The sequence below is a fragment of the Emys orbicularis genome, chromosome 1 (genome assembly GCF_028017835.1).
Source record: "Emys orbicularis isolate rEmyOrb1 chromosome 1, rEmyOrb1.hap1, whole genome shotgun sequence".
Lineage (NCBI taxonomy): Eukaryota > Metazoa > Chordata > Testudines > Emydidae > Emys > Emys orbicularis.
The window spans coordinates 246947382-246966265 of NC_088683.1; the positions used below are offsets into that span (position 1 = coordinate 246947382).

The 18884-nt window shown below is 40.8% G+C and overlaps 1 protein-coding gene across 1 annotated transcript in view; it reads left to right on the plus strand.

The window, feature by feature from the left end:
* The window catches only part of ATP10A (ATPase phospholipid transporting 10A (putative)), a 154546-nt gene extending 138584 nt beyond the window's left edge, over positions 1-15962 (plus strand). The window contains exons 13-21 of the mRNA XM_065423472.1: positions 1973-2157; positions 3562-3883; positions 4934-5010; positions 7850-7975; positions 11726-11926; positions 14028-14108; positions 14201-14305; positions 14595-14782; positions 15248-15962. Coding sequence (XP_065279544.1) covers positions 1973-2157; positions 3562-3883; positions 4934-5010; positions 7850-7975; positions 11726-11926; positions 14028-14108; positions 14201-14305; positions 14595-14782; positions 15248-15962 — 2000 coding nt within the window. The remainder of the gene's footprint in view (positions 1-1972; positions 2158-3561; positions 3884-4933; positions 5011-7849; positions 7976-11725; positions 11927-14027; positions 14109-14200; positions 14306-14594; positions 14783-15247) is intronic.
* The last annotated feature ends 2922 nt before the right edge of the window (positions 15963-18884 follow it).

Sequence of the window (18884 nt, forward strand, 5' to 3'; positions counted from 1 at the left end):
CAATCTGTTCTGCCAGTTCTCCTCTGACAACCTCAAACTGTGGTAGAAGAGACTTTGAGTCTAATCACATACTGGTGCACTATGGCAAGCACTGCAGGATTGCACCAGTGAGGTTGGGAGAGATACATCTCTCCCCTTGCAGCTGTGCATAGGCAGTAGCATTCCTTGTAACCACATGGACTGCTCCAGGCTAGCACCTCTGTTGGAACTAGTCTCCCCAGAGTACTCAGAGAGGCAACAGGACCTCAGCACCAGCCAGCAAACCAGCGGATGTGCTGTACCCTATGAACAGGTGCTGCAGAACTAAAACTCCCCCTCATCTCCCAGAGACATTGTGCCTAACTGAGGCACAATCAGCCTGATTTTCTTCTAGCTTATGCTGGTGTAAATCAGTTAAACTCTGATGACATCAACAGAATTATATTGATATAAAATGGTGCCACACAAAAGTCAATGGAAAGACCCTCATTGATTTTAGCAGGCATTGGACTAGGCCCAAGACATTGGCTCGGGCCCTGGCCAGGTTCTGTGCCTTCCTATCACCCATGTTTTGGTCTATAGCATTAAGCCACAGCTTAATGACTTGGATAATGGAGTGGAGAGTATGCTTATAAAATTTGCAGATGACACCACACTGGATGGGGTTGCTAGCGCTTTGGAGGACAGGATTAGAATTCAAAATAACCTTGACATATTGGAGAATTGATCTGAAAGCAACAAGATTAAATTCAGTAAGGACAAGTGCAAAATATTATAGTTAGGAAGGAAAATAAAATGCACAACTACAAAATGGGGAATAACTGGCTGGCTAGTAGTACTGCTGACAAGGATCTAGGGGTTATAGTGGATCACAAAATGAATGAGAGTCAGCTATATGATGCAGTTGTAAAAAAGGCTAATATCATTCTGGGGTGTATTAACAGGAGTGTCGTAAGTCACGGGGTGTAATTATTGCCCTCTACTCAGCACTAGTGAGGCCTCAGATGAAGTACTGTCTCCTGTTCTGGGATCCACACTTTAGGAAAGATGTGGCCAAATTGGAGAGAATCCACAGGAGAGCAACAAAATGATGAAAAGATAAGAAAACGATATGTTTTCTCTTGAGAAAAGAAGACTAAGGGGGGGCCTAATAAGTCTTCAATATGTTAAGGGCTGTTATCAAAGAGGAAGATGATCAATTGTTCTCGTTGTCCACTGAAGGTAGACTAGAAATAATAGGCTTACTCTGGTCCTGACTTAGTGTAGGGGGCTGGCCTAGATGACCTCTGGAAATCCCTTCCAGCCCCATATTTCTGTGATTCTATGATTTATCCTCTGCCATATCTCATTTGGGACCCAGTGTCATACTGTGACAGCCAGAATCAGCAGTGGAGCAGGGAGAGGCCCAGTCTAGGCTTCCTGCTCTGTTACCATGCATCCAGCCAGTAGTTGATGAAATCCCCTCTTGGAGATCCTCTTAAAGGGCACAAGACCCTGTGAGCCTGCTAGCCATGTGGCATAAGGGAAGCAGAACAAGACCTTCTGGGGTGGAGCTAGCCCCTGGGAGCAACAGTGTCTTCCCTAGCAACATCCAGAAGAAGTAATGGAGGCAACAGAGCAGGTAGAGACCCAGCAAGAGTACTATGGAGGTTCCCCATACATTCTAATCCTGTTGGTACTGGTGATGTCAGCAGACTGCTTTTTAGGATTTGAACTCTGGATGATGTTGTCTGTTGACTGATTGGTTATTTACCCCAACCTCATCCTTCCCCTCTCCTCACAGCCCCTATGCTGCCTGCAAAAAAACTGTTGTCATTATTGATCATGGTGGTCAGAATTTAATTTACATTTGTTAAATTAGAGGAGTTATCTGCCAATGAAGGTGACTGGTGGTGTTTCCAAAACCAGATTTTAAGACGAACTCATGATGTAACAGTTTGAGTAACCAAGTATTTATTTAACATTGATTTATTTGCTTTGTTCATGTGTTCAGGTGCAACTGGGATTGAAGACCGTTTACAAGATGGTGTCCCAGAAACCATTGCAAACTTACGTAAAGCTGGGCTGCAAATTTGGATTCTCACTGGAGACAAGCAAGAAACAGCTATTAATATAGCTTATGCATGCAAGCTACTAGATCATGATGAGGAAATCATCACCTTGAATGCTGAATCACTGGTAAACAGATCCTTGTCAGATGGTTAAATGTTAGGTTGAAGTCCAAATGTGAACTAGTTTTGCTTTGATTTTGGCAGCTGCAGTTAAAAGGTTGATTGCTTTCGTCTTCTTTTTTATCTTTCTTCTTCCTGTTCAATCTATATTTTGGGGATAGGATTTGTATGTGGATATTTATTTATTAATTATTTATACTCCCATGTGGTGGGGCTTCAGCTGTCTGCCCTGGGCCCTAGCAAGTCTAATGCTGGTCCTGCTTGGCAGACCTCCTCCTGAAACCTGCTCGTGCCCCCAACAGGGGGCCCCAGACCGCTGGTTGAGAGCCACTGGGGCATACCATGGTAAGGTACATGTCAGGACATAGTATTCACTTATTTCTTATTGGCACCCTCTGAAAATACAAAAGCAATCTATCATATGTTTTTGAAGGAGAAAACAATGAACTGCCTGTTGAGAATAATTATTTTAAAACCAATGGACAGTAATACTAGATAATTCACTAATTCATACTCTGCTACATTGATTTTTCATTTGATGGTAAGGAAAATGTTTGAATTTCAGTGCTCATAGTCATGATGGACTGATAACCCGAGATACAGTCAGGCATTGCTCAGCTTGTCTTAAATACACAATAGCAAGGGGTTTGCTGATATGGTCAAACATAGAAGGAACCATGTTGATAGCACCAAAGTAATTGAATGTGGTGATTAAATCAGTTTTCAAATCCAGAACTGGAGGTAGACTGGCACTATCCAACTACAATTCCTTTCTAAAGGAAGGAAAAGATAACTATGGTCCATTCTTAGTGTAGCAAGTTAGCTGGTAAATTGATTTCCTATGATTTCACTTCTTTACTTCTGATAACTTGAAAAATATTTTGCTACAAGACTGGTAGCATTTTATCTTAAATGTTCATATGTTACTAATACATTCTATTAATTAAGTTTGGTTAGGATATAGATTTTAAAATAAGTTAAATAACCTTTAATTGGCATTTACAAATACCTGATCAATGATTTGATTAATAGGCATTCTGTGATGCTCATCACCATAGTTAGCTCAGCACTGGATTCTCATTCTATCACATGTCAGTTCTGCTATTCTGAGGACAAGCTGAAAGAAATCAGTTTAAAAGACAGCACTGCAGGTTAAAAAGTAAACAGAATTGCTTTTAAGCCCTTTATTTATCCATTGCTGGCAGTCTCTTCTGCAACAAAAATTAAGTGTTTTTAGATGGGGTAAAGAAGGAGGAAAGAATAATAGAAATAAAAATTGTCAAAGTGGAATCAATAGTGCAGACTCTCATGTTCCCCATTTCTAAATTTATAACAAGCACAGTAAGTTGATTACATGATCCCAGAGCAGCAACTTTCACTTAAACATATTTATTTTTGTATTGTATTTCAGGAGACAAGTGCTGCTCTGCTGGACCACTGTCTGCAATATATAGAGTCTAAATTTTCAAACAACACAATAGACAAGACTGCTGGAAACACGACAGTTGGGTTTTGCCCTCTCTCTCCACCTTCATCTTCAGTGCATTCCAGCTTGGGCCTAGTGATTGATGGAAAGACTCTGGCTTATGCACTGGATAAAACACTAGAAGACAAATTTCTTTCACTAGCCAGAAGATGTCGCTCAGTTCTGTGTTGTCGCTCTACCCCACTGCAAAAAAGCATGGTAGTAAAACTAGTCCGAGATAAACTCAAAGCAATGACCTTGGCAATAGGCAAGTATCTCCATTTAAATGAGCCTGTATTTACATGCACACACCCCTTATGGATTTCCCTTTTCTTCTGGACACTTTAGAAACCTAAAACCTTCAATTTTAGTTTGAAAATGCTTCTGTGAGCTTAAGAGCATTTATTCCAAACAAAAATAGAGTTTCTAAGGTGACATCTGGGATTACTTCCTGCAGAAGCTGGCCAAATGGAGCTGGTCTACTCCACAATGGTGCTTGAATAGAGCAACGTTTTGTAAAGAATTGAGTGAGCTGACACCATTGACCACTGCTTTGCAGTATAGATCAGGACAAATCTGTATTCAGCGTCATTTCAGCTACTCATGATTAAACCCAAGGCCGTCAATTTTTTATCATGAGTAGGTGACGGTGCTGAACACCAGTTGTCCGGGACTACAGTGATTGTAAAGTTGTGATCAGCATCATGTCAGCTAACATAGTTCTTCACAACCATTTTCCATTATGTGGTTGATAGTGGGGACTCTTTGTCAGTCAGCCAGTTCAGAATCCTGCAGCACCCACAAGATTCCCGCACTTTAAATTGAGAAAGCTCTGCTTATTCCTCACACAACCCTCCTTTCCCCACTCTGAGTCCAATGTCATAGAGTTTATCCCATTGTGCCCAGCCTCATGCCCAATTTTAGGGTTCCTTAATACTTCCAGTCAGTTAGTTTGCAGCAGGAATGTTTTCAGGAGTTTGTTTCCCTGTTGCACATGGTCTCCTTAATATCCATGCAACACAGACATGATCTCTGTATTCCAGGTCCCATTAAAGAGACCCACTCATACAGAAGTACTCAGATTATGTTTCCTTGGCATGGTATAGCAAAAACCTAGATAGATAGACGTTAAGGGCCTGGTGGTCCCTTCTAAGGCTTTGAAACTGTAGTTCCATGAAGTACAGGTGTTTCAAACCTGGTCCCTATGCCAGCCTTTCTCACTGACGCTTTACAGTCACCTATTTTTTCCTTTGTTTTTCTGCCATTAATCATCACTGCTTTATTAATATCAAACAATGTTGCATCCTATTGTTACTAGGTGATGGAGCTAATGATGTCAGCATGATCCAGGTGGCAGACGTGGGTGTGGGGATCTCTGGTCCAGAGGGCATGCAGGTAATGTGGGTTGTTTATTGAAAAGTTTCCCCAGGAAAACGTTGGACCAAATGTTTTCTGTATGTCTGCTTGCATCTTGCCTCCCAGTCAGTGAGAGCAAGTTACCTCTTGACAGACAGCAAAAGTAAACGAGCAAGTTGCAAGCTGCCCTGAGGTGTACCAGTTGGGATTTGTAAAAAATCACTTATGCTTGAGTTCGAGCATATGTTTCTTATCCAATCTGTGGTGAGCTTAAACATTTTACATTCACCTCATAAAACTCAAATTACAGGTCTTTCAGCACATTTACTTCTTAAAGAAATCAGTTATTAATTTTTAAAAGCCCTCAGCTATGTCCTATTTCTATAATAAATAAAGATTAAATTGACTTCCCCCTCTTTCATTTTCCTCCTCTGGCTTTTATTCTTCTGATCTCCTGCACTGGTCCTGTAAAATTATCCTCTAGTGTGGCTGGACAAATCTATTTACCTAATGCAGCTAAGATAGGTGGCCCTGAAGAGTATAAGCCTCAGAAGGCTGCATATCCCACTTGTGCTCCAAGCCAACTTATTGAGACAATATGCCTAAGTAGTGCACAAGGCCTGCTCTCCTCTCCCTGCTGGCACATGCAGGTCGGATATGAGTTTTGCTCTACAGCCCTTGGAATGTGAGTAGCTGCAGCGAGAGTTAAGGGAGTGCTAGTTTGGGTGGGGAGGGGAGCTCAGCCCCCCTGATTGTCATGCAGTCCATGTAAAACCTTTTCCCTGTTTGTCTGTCAATCAGCTGGGAAGAAGCTGCCCCTGCTGAGATTTTTTGGGGATTCACTCAGTATGTCTGTGTTTCTGGCCATCATTCCAGAGAGCCTGATTGCTATATATGGCAGGGCAGTTGGGCAGTAAAAGATGAAACCTTGGGCTAAGACTGAAATAGGTTTTTTTTACCAGGGCTTTCTGCTGTAATCAGGATGAGAGTAAGGAGTAAACTCAGCAGATGCTGAGCCTGGGAGCCTCACACAGCTTCCCCAGGCTTTACAAGCATGGGGGGACATTTGGGTTGAATAGAGCCTAACAAGCGTGGAATCCTGAGCAGGCTGTTATACGAGGGCCCATTCCAAGGCCTACTGAAGTCAGTGGGAGTCTTTCCATTGCACTTTGAATCGGCTGCTAGCATCTCTGCGTGAACTCAAACCCCTGATTTCTCATGAACATCATTTTAGTTCCCAGATATAATACTCCACGTCTCTCGCTCTCTCTGTCTCTTCTTTTTCCTCCTTCCAATTCCTCTTTTCAGTTGATCTTGTAATTCTGAGACATCTGGTCTTTCAGTGTCCCTAGCCATTTCAGTGCATTCTGCTCTGAAAGCTTGTCATTTCGCTTGTTATTCCATTAAACCACCTGGATTATTTCTCTTTTTATGTTTATTTTTTAATGAATGTTCACACATAGTGGGAAGGCTTATGGATCCCCCGCCTTTGATCCGAGGGTTCCGTAGGAAATCATGCATGCCTTTGTACAATAAGCAGCTGTCAAAATTGTATACATGCAAGTACTTCAAAGGAGTCAAGCATCTGGATCTCTCAGACAGCAAACTGGCTGATTTATTTTTCTTTCACATGCTATGGAAGGAGCAGCATGGAGTATGAACCACGCTTTCCTATGCAAAACCTGGGGGGTGGAGGAGAATGAACATGTCAAGTCCAAGCTGATATTTTGGGATAAGATAAATATGCAAGTGTAATTGGATAAAGCTATCTTTCCATTCCTTCCTCCATATCAAAAATAGACCTTTAAAAACTCTTAGAATGTGTTTTGGAATAATTTGGTGGAAACACAAAATAAAGAAAAGCAAACAATTTTACCTTATCATTCCATAATAGAATTAGAAAATGGGTAGGGGTGAAGGAAACAGATGTAGGCATCCTTGTGAATGAATAAGACAATAAACAAAATGTAAATTTAAAAAGCAATACAACTGTAGGTGGAATCTGTGGCCAACTCAATGCCCTGGAGGGATCTAAAGCAACTGATATACTGCTCCATTCATGGTGAGGTCTTAAATCTTGGGCATACTTTACCTTGAAATTTAGCCAGTCAAAAGTAGCTATGATATAGAAAGAAATGGTGGTGATTCATACCATAGATGTGATTTGGCAGGTTCTAAAATTTCAGGGGAACCTCTTCTGTAATGATTTCTCACAATTTAGGGAACTTGAATATAGTTAAAACAAATTTCCTCAGAATACTGAGATCTCAGGGGAATGTGGGTTGGGCAAATCTTTGCAAGTCAAGATCATGATCATTAATTAAAATAAATTATTTGGGTGTTTTGCCTTTTTAACTCCACTAATTGTAATGTAGCATATTATTATTTATCTCAGTCATTTGAATCCCTCCTGAAAACTCCCTTCTTCTGCACAAAATAATACTGTCTTCTTTGTATTTCTTAAAAAGAGAAAAGCTCACAGCCATCACCTATGAGCATCTATGCAATCACACAACTATAACTCTTGGTCCTTCCTCACCCCACTTCCTTCCTATGGTTTGTCACTCATGTCACCATCTGTAGTAGTGTAGATTGTAATCTTCTAGGAGCAAGGACACTGTCATTTTGTGTATTCTCTGAAGCACCTGGTTTGCTTTTGGGCACTATAAAATTATAACGATTTGTGAAAGCATTGAGGAAACAATGGGCCAGACTCTTCTTTCACTTACACCAGGGTGGAACTAATCCAACTCCATTGGACTTTAATGGAGTTACTCTTGCTTTACGTTTGTGGATGTTTGCAGGATACTCAAATGCACTGTCTGTGTGTCTTAGGTGACACTTTACAATAATGATTTCAACTCTTCTTTCATTGAAGGCAGTGATGGCGAGTGACTTTGCAGTCCCAAGATTTCGGCATTTGGAAAAGCTCTTGCTTGTTCACGGGCACTGGTGTTATTCCCGGCTTGCCAATATGGTGCTGTATTTCTTCTACAAAAATGCAGTAAGTGTTTGACTTGACAGTTTTGTGGCTCTGCGTGTTTCCAGGGTTTATTTTGTGTGAAATGAGTATGAGGTCAGCCTTCAAATGGTTTATAAATAAGCTGCAAAGAAGCTTGCAGAGTTGAAAGACAGCTGGCTGCCATTCACAGGAATAGAGGCCCCACTCCGTGATAGCGACAGTGTGCTGCAGAATGTGCAAATTAGGTAACATGAATAAGAAGTGCTGCTTAACAAAAGTTTCTTTATAGAGCAGTACCTTTCGCAAAAATCTAGCTGGCTAGATATAGGAGCCTTTAATGCCAAGTCCACCCTGTGCTGCTCAGAAGTAGTAGTGGATGTGTTTTCTCTTCCTAATCCTGTTTTATAATTCCTTGTGCAAACTGTAAATTATCCCCAGTGATCTGAGCTAATTTGGGCCATCTATACTTATCAGCCAAGCATATTGGAAGTGTTTTTGTTTTCCCTGACTTCCTTCAGCCAAATAAATACACTGTGAAAGGAGCACACTGCAATACATATCGAAGTATGGGCCTGAATCTCCTCCCAGTTACACCAGTGCCAGTCATGAATAACTCCATTACTAGATACGGGGTTATTAGAAACCCACCTCCTCATCCCTGCCTGAGTCCCTTTGTATCACTCACACAATACTCGAAGATGCAGCTGAGGATTCCTTTAGCACAGAAGAATCATTGACTGTCATGAAGATATTGTGGATTTGCATCGCCTGCACACTCTGTTGAGAGTAGGGATCATGAAGGAGTGGGATGGGGTGGGGCCAGGCCAGACACAGCACTCCTGATGCTCCAGAGCATAATGGGAGTGAGAATGTAGCCTCGTGTGTGTAACTGGGAGGGCAAGTAGCACCTGGTCTAGTTAAGGTTGATTTCCAACTTCTGTATAATCCCTGCTCATAATTTTCTTATAGTCTAAAGATGCCGTGTCAGGTCTCAGTCCAGGGATCGGCAACCTTTGGAACACGGCCCACCAGGGAAAGCCCCCTGGCAGGCCGGGCCAGTTTGTTACCTGCCTCGTCCACAGGTTCAGCCGATCGCGGCTCCCACTGGCCGCGGTTCGCTGCTCCAGGCCAATGGGGGCTGTGGGAAGTGGCGGCCAGCACATCCCTTGGCCCGCGCTGCTTCCTGCAGCACCCATTTGCCTGGAGCGGCAAACCGCGGCCAGTGGGAGCCGCGATCGGCCGAACCTGCGGACGCGGCAGGTAAACAAACCGGCCCAGCCCACCAGGGGGCTTACCCTGGCAGGCCGTGTGCCAAAGGTTGCTGATCCCTGTCTCAGTCCAAAGGTAATTTTTAACTGGCGTGGGACAGGACTGTATTTTTCCTCAAATTGCTGACCAGGATAGGAACACCGTGTGTGCTAGGTAAATAATAAAAATAATCATTGGTTGAACTATATTTGCATTAACATGGGCACGATACAAATATTCTAAGCATGTTCTGATCAAGAATGTCATACTTGCATGCTTTCAAAAAATAATCAAAGTAAACACTTCCAAATTCTGAAGTTCCAAAGATCTCACTGAGCCTTCAAAAGCAAGCCAAATTTGAAAAGTTGGCCTATCCTAGTGCTGCTACCATTGGTGGAGCTGCACCTGTGGTAATGCAATGGCAGGAAACTTACAGAAAAATGCTGGTGTACACAGGCTCATGGTTCTAGGCTTGATCCTGAAATGTGCTGAGCATCTGCACCTTCCTATCTATATATTTCTGTTGTGCCCATCACCATGATAATACTGAACCTCATCAATGAAAGTGGAATATTATACTTTCAGAGAAGTGTATTCAGAGCAATTTTATTTTTAAATCAAAACACTCAAGAAATATATGTAAGTACATTCCAATGATCAGCATGCAAGGATTCAATTTATACATTTGCATTTTTGTTCAATACTTGTAAAATCTTACATTCCAATACACCCCTTTCCCCACCCCCAATTACAAGTGTTATTTTTTCATGCTGTATTTAGTAAGACATCCAACTGCAGACATTTTCTGAAGCTGTTGCCCCCAGGCTTGAATGAAACTTAAGAATCTCTGTTTGTGTTTGCTCTGCTTCTGCTGCCTTCAGAGCCCGTAAGAGCAATCCTAGTTGCTACCAACCCTGAAACCACAGTGGGAAATAGAATTTATAGACCTGAATGTGTCAGACATATAGTAGCTTCCCTCAGGGAAGGAGAATTCTAACTTCCTCTCAGATGCAAGTACCGGATTCATTCACAGGGAGACCACTCTTGATGAATTGTCTACAGGGAATCAAGATAACTGTGCTGCATACATTCTGCTAGATCTCTATCTCCTCGGGTTTTTACATTTGCTTGTATGGTGTCAATTTCCATTCTGCAGTAGAACTTATCTAGCTCATAGTTTAAGCCCCGGATTGCTGCAGAAACCACGCTGCAGGATTTACAAAGGTGCTGCAGGGTAGGTCCCAGCTGGTCATATGGCTGCTTCGGGTGGCGTATAAAAGGAAGGGAAAGCTGGGTCAAATGGGAGCTAAGGGAGAGGGCACAGCCTCTCCCCTCCTAGCTAGTTAAAGCAGGGGAAACCTTTCAGGAATTACAGCCAAGTATTTTCAGTTGATTTGCTTTAAATTTTTGTAATTCTTTGGTGGATAATCAACGAGTCTGGAGAACAGGGATGTAGAAGGACTGAGGCTTGGAGCTTTATTTCCTTCCCTGGCTGTAAACCTGCCCAGCAGTTTACACCTCCCTTTTCTAGGATTCAGGTTGTGGCATCCAGTCTCCCGTCAAAGCTGAAACAAGCATGTCCTCATCTCCAGACACACTTTACCTCCATTTATAGGTAGATACATCACTAACAGCTGGGCTCTGTAGTTTAAATGAACCCCAGCTGTTCTACGGACACTTCGGCCTTGCTGGTCTGGTTGTCTATCCCACATACATGGTAGCAAAGTGGGTTGTGTGTTTTGTCCATCCCTGGGTGACCCCCAACCTAGCTGGAGGCAGCATTCCCAAGACCAGGGTCATCACACTCCCTCAGTGTGAATGATTTACCTTTTCATTTTAAAGTGAGGATTGTAGAATGATACATCTCCACCCACTGTTAATCTGATGAAATTGAAAATCAAAGATATTGTGGTGGTCAAATCAAACACAACTTCACTGCAATGTATAGTTCTATCCTCCTGGCTGTGCTCTTCTCATTACAGTCTTGAAAAGAGCTGAAAAGCCCAGTTATCCTTGTGCTATCTACTTTGCCTTTGTGAGCTAGCTAAGTCTCCAGAAAATTCTCAAACCAACACAAGATATTGAAATAGAAACAGGATCCTTCTTATGACAGTAATAAACAACACAATGAGATCTACATTCATGAAATATATGTGGAATTCCACAAAAAATGGTGTCATTATTCATTTATGTTTAGCTGCATTTTGTATTCGAGAGTTATAATTGGATTGAAAATTAATTTCATGTGAGGCAAAAACCCCAGTCATATCCAAGACCACAATCCTGTTAAGACTTATACACATGCTTAACTTTAAGCATGAGTAGTGGGAATGGGAATAATAAATAATAGAAGATCAGGTGTCCTCAGTAGGGACTACTCATGACTTTAAGGTTAAGCACATGTGCAAGTCTTTGCAGAATCAAAGTCAACATGATTTCACAGAGCCATGGAGAGATGATGTACTGAGATTTACACTGTTTCTTTTCCTACTTGTTTTAAATTCCTGACTGATCATGCTTCCTGTACTGCTGTTTTGATTGCAGATGTTTGTGGCCCTTCTCTTCTGGTACCAGTTCTATTGCGGGTTCTCTGGCTCTTCAATGATTGATCAGTGGTACCTGATCTTCTTTAATGTATTATTCTCTTCTCTTCCACAACTGGTCACTGGTGTGCTGGATAAGGATATACCAGCTGAAGTGCTAATTGGTGTACCTCACCTCTACAAAAGTGGCCAGAAAATGGAGGTAAAAGCTTTGCCTTTCAGAAGATTTTTTCTGATGGTCGTGAGTTTAAATGAAAACCAATCTTGGTGGCAAAGGACACAATGGCACCGAATAAAGCTAAAGAATGGGAGTCTGAGAAACTGTTTTTCTTGCTTGTTAGCATTTCTAGGTGTAAGTCTACACTGGAATAAAAGACCCACAGCTGGCCACAAGGAGGGAGGGTCTCAAAGCCTGGCTTCCAGTCCAAGCCCAAACATCTACACTGCAATTTTGTAGCCTTCAGCCAGAGCCCCACAAGCCCCAGTCAGCTGACCCAAGCTCTGAGACTCAGTGTTTTCATTGCAGTGTAGACATACCCTATAATAATCCTAACCAAAATATCTAAATGCCAGAAACTAAATATGCAGAGTCAGAAACCCTTCATGGAAAACACGTTGGCTGCAGCCCATTTCTGTGTAAACTGCAAGGAAAGGGGCAGAAGGCCGTCAAGCTAGACCACTTTTGCTGACTGAAACTGCAATTTTATCATGAGGGGAGAAGGGTGGCTTCTCGGGTTAGCAAGACTATCATTGTCAAGAGATGTCTTCTTGATCAGAAGCCTTACAACAGCTTCCTCTAAGACAACTGGCACCTTGGCCTCTGAAGGGAGTCACTGACTCTCTCAACCAACAGTGCACCCAGTGCTTGGTGCATTACATTTCTAGTAATCTATCTAAATGCTATACTTGAAAGAAGAGTGGGGAATTGCAGAACTGCTCATTTACAATGTGTTTGTCTTTATCTTCTTTTTTTAATCAGCTGTTGTTTCTGGGTTTTATATTTCCATCTTTTGGCCTGCTGCTCCAGAACATTGCAATTAAAGTTCCACAAAATAAATGCCCCTATTTACTTCCCTACTAAAACAGGACAAAAATAGCTAGTCACTGATTTAGTTTAAGCTGATTTGGAGGTTTTATTTAGTTTTCTTCATTGACAAACCAGTCTAAAGGATGATTGGTTTGGCAAAACAGTCAGCAGATTGACAAGAGAAATCTTTCATGTTCACAGTAGAATTCTTTCTCAAAGTTGAGTCCATTGTCCATTCTGAGGTTCTTTGAATGCTATTAAGCAATTTCATTGAATACCTGTCTAAAAAGACTTATAAAAAAAAATTGCTAAACCATTCCTGCTTGTAGGTAGCCAGTAATATCCTCACTCTTCTCTTTGAAAAAGATTTTAATTGGAGCAGTCTACATGTTGTTTCATTAGACCAAAGAACACAAGAGTTTTATGAAAGTCTCATTTCTAGGCTTAGGAAACCATGAGCTAGGGGGAAAAGGAGCTTAATGAATTCATGAAAAAAAATTATCACAGGAAATGTGTAACCTGCATAAGAACATTAGTAAAATAAATGAGCATTTTACCGATCTATGTTTACAAAATGATTTCCTCTATACCCAGTTGTTCTGTATGATAATTCATGTGAATGTAAAAAATGGTTAAATTATTTATACTAATGGGTTAGTAAAATTCAGTACTGTTTCTTAAGGACTGATTATATTGCTGTGTAAATATTCATTAAATATTGTTGTGGATTTTCCTTTCAAAGTAAGCTGCATACTTTCACATTTAATCTTTCTTTAATATATAGTCTTTCATTTTATATGTACAAGACTTGGGGCCAGATTTTTAAATGAGTTTAGGTGCCTAACTCCCCACTGAAATCAGGCACCAAAATACATTTTACAATCTGGCCCTTAAACCCCAGTCCTGCAAAGATGTAAGCATGTGTTGAAGTTTGAATACCACAAGTATGTAACTCCACTGAAGTCAATAGGACTAATTATAATGCATAAAGTTAGGCATGTATACAAATCGGTGCTGGATCAGGAGCTCAGATCTAAAGTATACCCTCTTGTGGAAAAACTCAAAGAAGAGGATGCTTTAGAGGCAGAAATTCAGGTCATGGAAATCCCAACTAATCACTCCATCAGGAGGGTGGGGTTTGTTGGCCTCGGAAGGGAGAAGAGTGATGAGGTTGTCTGCACAAGCACTGGAAGAAATACATTTCAATTCAGATTTTTGTCTAGTACTAACAAATGGCTTCTTCGTTAGACTCTTACTGTATGTTTTTGTGTCACAGGAGTACCAACCACACATGTTTTGGATGAACATGATTGATGCGCTCTATCAAAGTCTAGTTTGTTTTTACATCCCTTTTTTCGTAAGTTATCCATTCAGACATCCTATTTCATGCAATGTGAGGAGCAGACCTGAAAATACAGATTAGAGTAAAGCCCCTTTCCTTCTTTTCAGACTTACTATGACTCAGAGGTGGATCTATTCTCCTGGGGAACGCCCATCACCACGATAGCTCTTTTCACCATTATATTACATTTGGCTATTGAAACCAAAACTTGGGTAAGTCATCCACATGGAAATTATATAGGAGTCTTCTGGGATATTTTACCTATTTCCTTAGTGTCACTCTTTAAAATCAAGAAAAGCGTGTTTTATTCCCTCAGCACTGTCTATTTTTATCAAGCATTTTAACCAAACATGAAAATGGTTTGAAACTGCAAGCAGTGAACAGCTTTGTAATCCTGTTTGTAGAATAAGGATTTGTGAAATTACACTGATGTAAATACATTCTGTGCATGGATTTTGTACCAGAAAATTAAAAATCAGTTTTTGTTGCTGTTTCTTCTAGACTTTGTTCCACTGGTCATCTTGTATCTTCAGTATCCTTTTATTTTTCATTGTGGCTCTGGTTTATAATGTTTCTTGCCCAATATGTTATCCTCCATCCAATCCCTACTGGACTATGGAAAAATTGATGGGAGAGCCTGTGTTTTACTTGATTTGTATTATATCACCAGTTGTTGCATTACTGCCCAGGTATAGTATCTTCCCCCTGTGTGTGTATATGTTAGTGGCTCGTATACTTTGGGGTGGAATGAGAGGAAAGGCGAAGGGATGTGCCTGAATATGATTTGGGGTGAGGGGTGTTTCTAATTTTTTTTCTTTTTTATTGTCAGCCAGCTGAAGTATATTATTAGCTTCATCTGATTATTTAAGGCTGCTGGCTAACAGAGTCCAATTACTTGTGTATTAGTATTATCACTGGTGGGTAGTTATTGTAGGTCACATTATTGTCAGGGTACTCAGAGCTCTTTGGGCAATCTTTTTATTTTAAATGTCAAATCTAAAGAAAATGAATTAACTGTGGTACTTGCCTGTATAAACTCTCATTCTGTTAAAGTAATTGTATATTCTGTTCTGTGGACATTTTTCTCTTGATAAAATCTCAAGCAGATCCTCTTTCTTTGATTTCTTTTCATATGTACATTTTTCCTCCTTCAGATTTCTGTACAGAACCCTTCAGGGGACCGTCTTCCCAACCCAACTTCAGCTTGGACGCCAGTTGAATAGATTGCCTCCAGAGACTCGCAACCAGATTCCGAATAGGTTGAATATCAAAAAGGAAACCATTCCCCAGAAACCCCCATGTGCAGAACATTCCCCACAGAATCCTCAGTCAAATGATAGTGATTGTTTTAAGGCCTGCAACCAAACCCCCTCTTCGCAATCATCTCAGTATGGAAATGACCCAGCTTTCCCATCAAATACAAAGGCAGAACACACAACAGGACTGAGTGTTACTGCTTCTCCTCCTGGATCTCTGTTATGTGAGGGGAAAAAACACTCCTCAGTGGCAAACAGTGAAGAACGATCCCTGGGATTTCATGAAATTACTCACAACACTTCAGAGATGGAGTCAATGTCTGTAGAAGAAACGTTCCCATGGAACACAACAGTCGATCAGTCAAGCTTCAGTTTATTGAACTGGATCACATCAACTCCCCTGTTCAGTCGGTTTGGGAGAGTTTTACAACTGTCACCACATCGTTTACAAAATGAAGTACAGGACAACATGTGTGTGCTTGGCTCCATATCTTCTTTGCATCAGGATTTCAAAGGCTTAACAGGGAAGAACTCAAACAACTTCCAGGAACAACTTAAAGGGACCCCAACTAATTTCTGTAAAAGTGAAACTCTTGAAACCACCTTCTTATGACATGGGCCTTGAGTACATGTATATATTTTCTATTTGCACAGATGTATAGTGAAATTACTCTAATTGTTTCCAGAGATGAAACAGGCAATCAAAGGTACAAAAAAATTATTTAAAAAATGTTTAAGTGCTATATATTGAAATAAGAGCTTTAAATATAAAGAAGAAAATACACTTGAATTTTTTTCATCTCATTTTATAAGAAAATGCAGGTTGTTTCTTTTTCAGTTGCTTCTCTTTCATTCTGGCAAGTATTGCAAGCAATGGACCTACCTACCTTGTCCAAAAGGTTTGGATTTCAGGAGCAATTATAGACATGATTATAGTTGGTTCAGCAATCATGGAGGGGAAAAAACATAATGATAACACCACATCCCAGCAGTTTGGATAATTTGTCATCTGATTTAAAATAAAAAATCTCTGTGAGGTCTGACAATCAAGTTTTTAAGGGGAAAACTGCTGGGCAGATCTTTGAAAATATCATACCTCTTTGTAAATATTAACAGTATCTCACCACCGTATAAATACACCAGCATCTTATAAATGTCACCATAATTGAGTATCTCCTCAGTAGCATTTTATTTCTCATGATAAAACAATAAAGAAATGACCATCCATAATACAAAGTGGTTGCCCAGTCTGGCGTTAATAAGAGTTCAGTGCTTCACTTGCAGTCAGTAAAAATAGCTTGCATTTGGCAGGTCGGGCCATTCCTTTTAAAAAGAAAAAACGTTTTGCTTTGTAAAGAGATGTTGGGGGGGGAAGTGATTGTATGTTGTATGTGCGGTATGATATAAGTCTGTGGGAATTGAGAGCACTCTCAGCATGCAGCAGTCTGCTCCATTGAAATGCCACAGAACTTGCTGAAGAATGTAGGTCCAGTTAAAGAATACATGGAGAGCCCTTTGTTATAGATTACAGCCTCTTTCACTTCTAGTCCAGTGACTTGAAGCCCGAATCATTAGTGGCCATCTTTACCTCGGGAGACTGTTTTGGGTTTGCATCCATAATCACATAGCGTGTGCCATCTCCACACATAAACTAACACAGGATATGGGGATTGGTCCTGCTTTGAGCAGGGGGTTGGACTAGATGACCTCCTGAGGTCCCTTCCAACCCTGATATTCTATGATTCTATGATATAGTTGTCACGTATTGTCTTTGCAGCTTGAGTTTTCAGAACATCCTATTTTTGTTTACTATTAGTTGTGTAAGCTCAAAACTTGCACACCTCATTCTCTGTGTGTTGACAGGAAATCCCCAGTCATATTGGCTCCCATGGAGTCCCTCAACCTTAAGCCCCAATATTTGCCATACACTGGTTTCTAAGCCTCTCTGGGTATTTTTAAAAGGGTTTCCATGTTGGTCTCTTCCCACAAACACAGACCGAATTGGTCATATCAAAATGCGAAACCTGAACAAAGGGAAGAAGTAAAAGCAATATAAATAAAGGGTTACTATCAGGCTTTATTTATGTTGCCCTGATAAAATGTGACACACAATCATACAGCCAAACTACATTTTGGGATGAGAATATTTCTATCCTCATTATGAAGTAGATATTGAATGTGCTAAATGTATCCACAACACTCACATATTCTAGCTTTTCATTAAACATGAGATTAACTTGGGGAAGGACTTGTGATTCAAGCAGGGCTTTATCATTTTTTCCTCACCTCCAAAAAGAATGTGTTAGGTCTAAAATAGAGGAAATCTCTCTTCTTTTTAATAAATTCTTACTGGCGGAAAGTGTTGTAATGCGTCTATATTCTATGTGGTTACCTTAGAAATCAGGCAATGGATTTCTACACATGCTTAGATCACCAAATGCATCCCATAGAATCCTGTTGGAAGGATTCATTTGTCCAATTGATCTTGCAGACATTTAACATGGACTATGCAGCATGTGCCAGTCCAAAGAACTCTCCTAGGGGGAACTACAATCTCTTTTTTTTAATGAAATAACAGGAGTACTTGTGGCACCTTAGAGACTAACAAATTTATTAGAGCATAAGCTTTCGTGGGCTACAACCCACTTCTTCGGATGGGTTGTAGCCCACGAAAGCTTATGCTCTAATAAATTTGTTAGTCTCTAAGGTGCCACAAGTACTCCTGTTATTTTTGCGGATACAGACTAACACGGCTGCTACTCTGAAACCTTTTTTTTAATGGCAAAGGAAGTAATGGCTCACCTTTTTAAAGCAATATCAGTGTGAAAATATTGCCATCTGGGAGAAACATTTCCTCAATTGTAAAACAGGATGTCAGGGTGAAATCCACTCCGCCCACATAAAGCCAGAATAGTCAGACACCAAGTGGGTGGAGTTTGGAGAGGCTGGGACCATGAAATCCACTCCCTGGCCCAAAAATATCTGTGGCCAGGGCAGGAGGTGGCTCTGTGTGGCCCTTGTGGCTGCGATTGCAGCACAGCTCCAGATGCCCCACAGCAGGTATGTAGGGTGTTGGGGCCACTGGATCCATGTAAATACAGATCATGTGGCCCTTTCGCTTCTTTCCCTATCATTATTACTGCATTGTAACAGCACTGGAGCCCTGTTGTGCTAGGCACTGTATAAACAGATACTAGTGACATGTACATTGATTTTCAATAGCTAGATATAAGTACAGTAATATTAACAAAGAACTCTATCATCTTACTGCCTCGATTTCAGATGTTCTATTTCTGGCAAATATTTACTATGAGGCAAAACCTGGCATATAAAATCTTGAAATGGAAGCAAAATTGTACCCCAGTATTATTACTTGGTTCAGCTGTATTTAACTTGTATTTAACTATGTGCCAAGATCATAATGCCTCTATTTTTGATGCAGATGTAAAACCAAGACCCCGGCCACTGGTGACTATTGATAGTCCTCTGATCCAGTGGTTCTCAAAGCTGGTCCGCCGCTTGTTCAGGGAAAGCC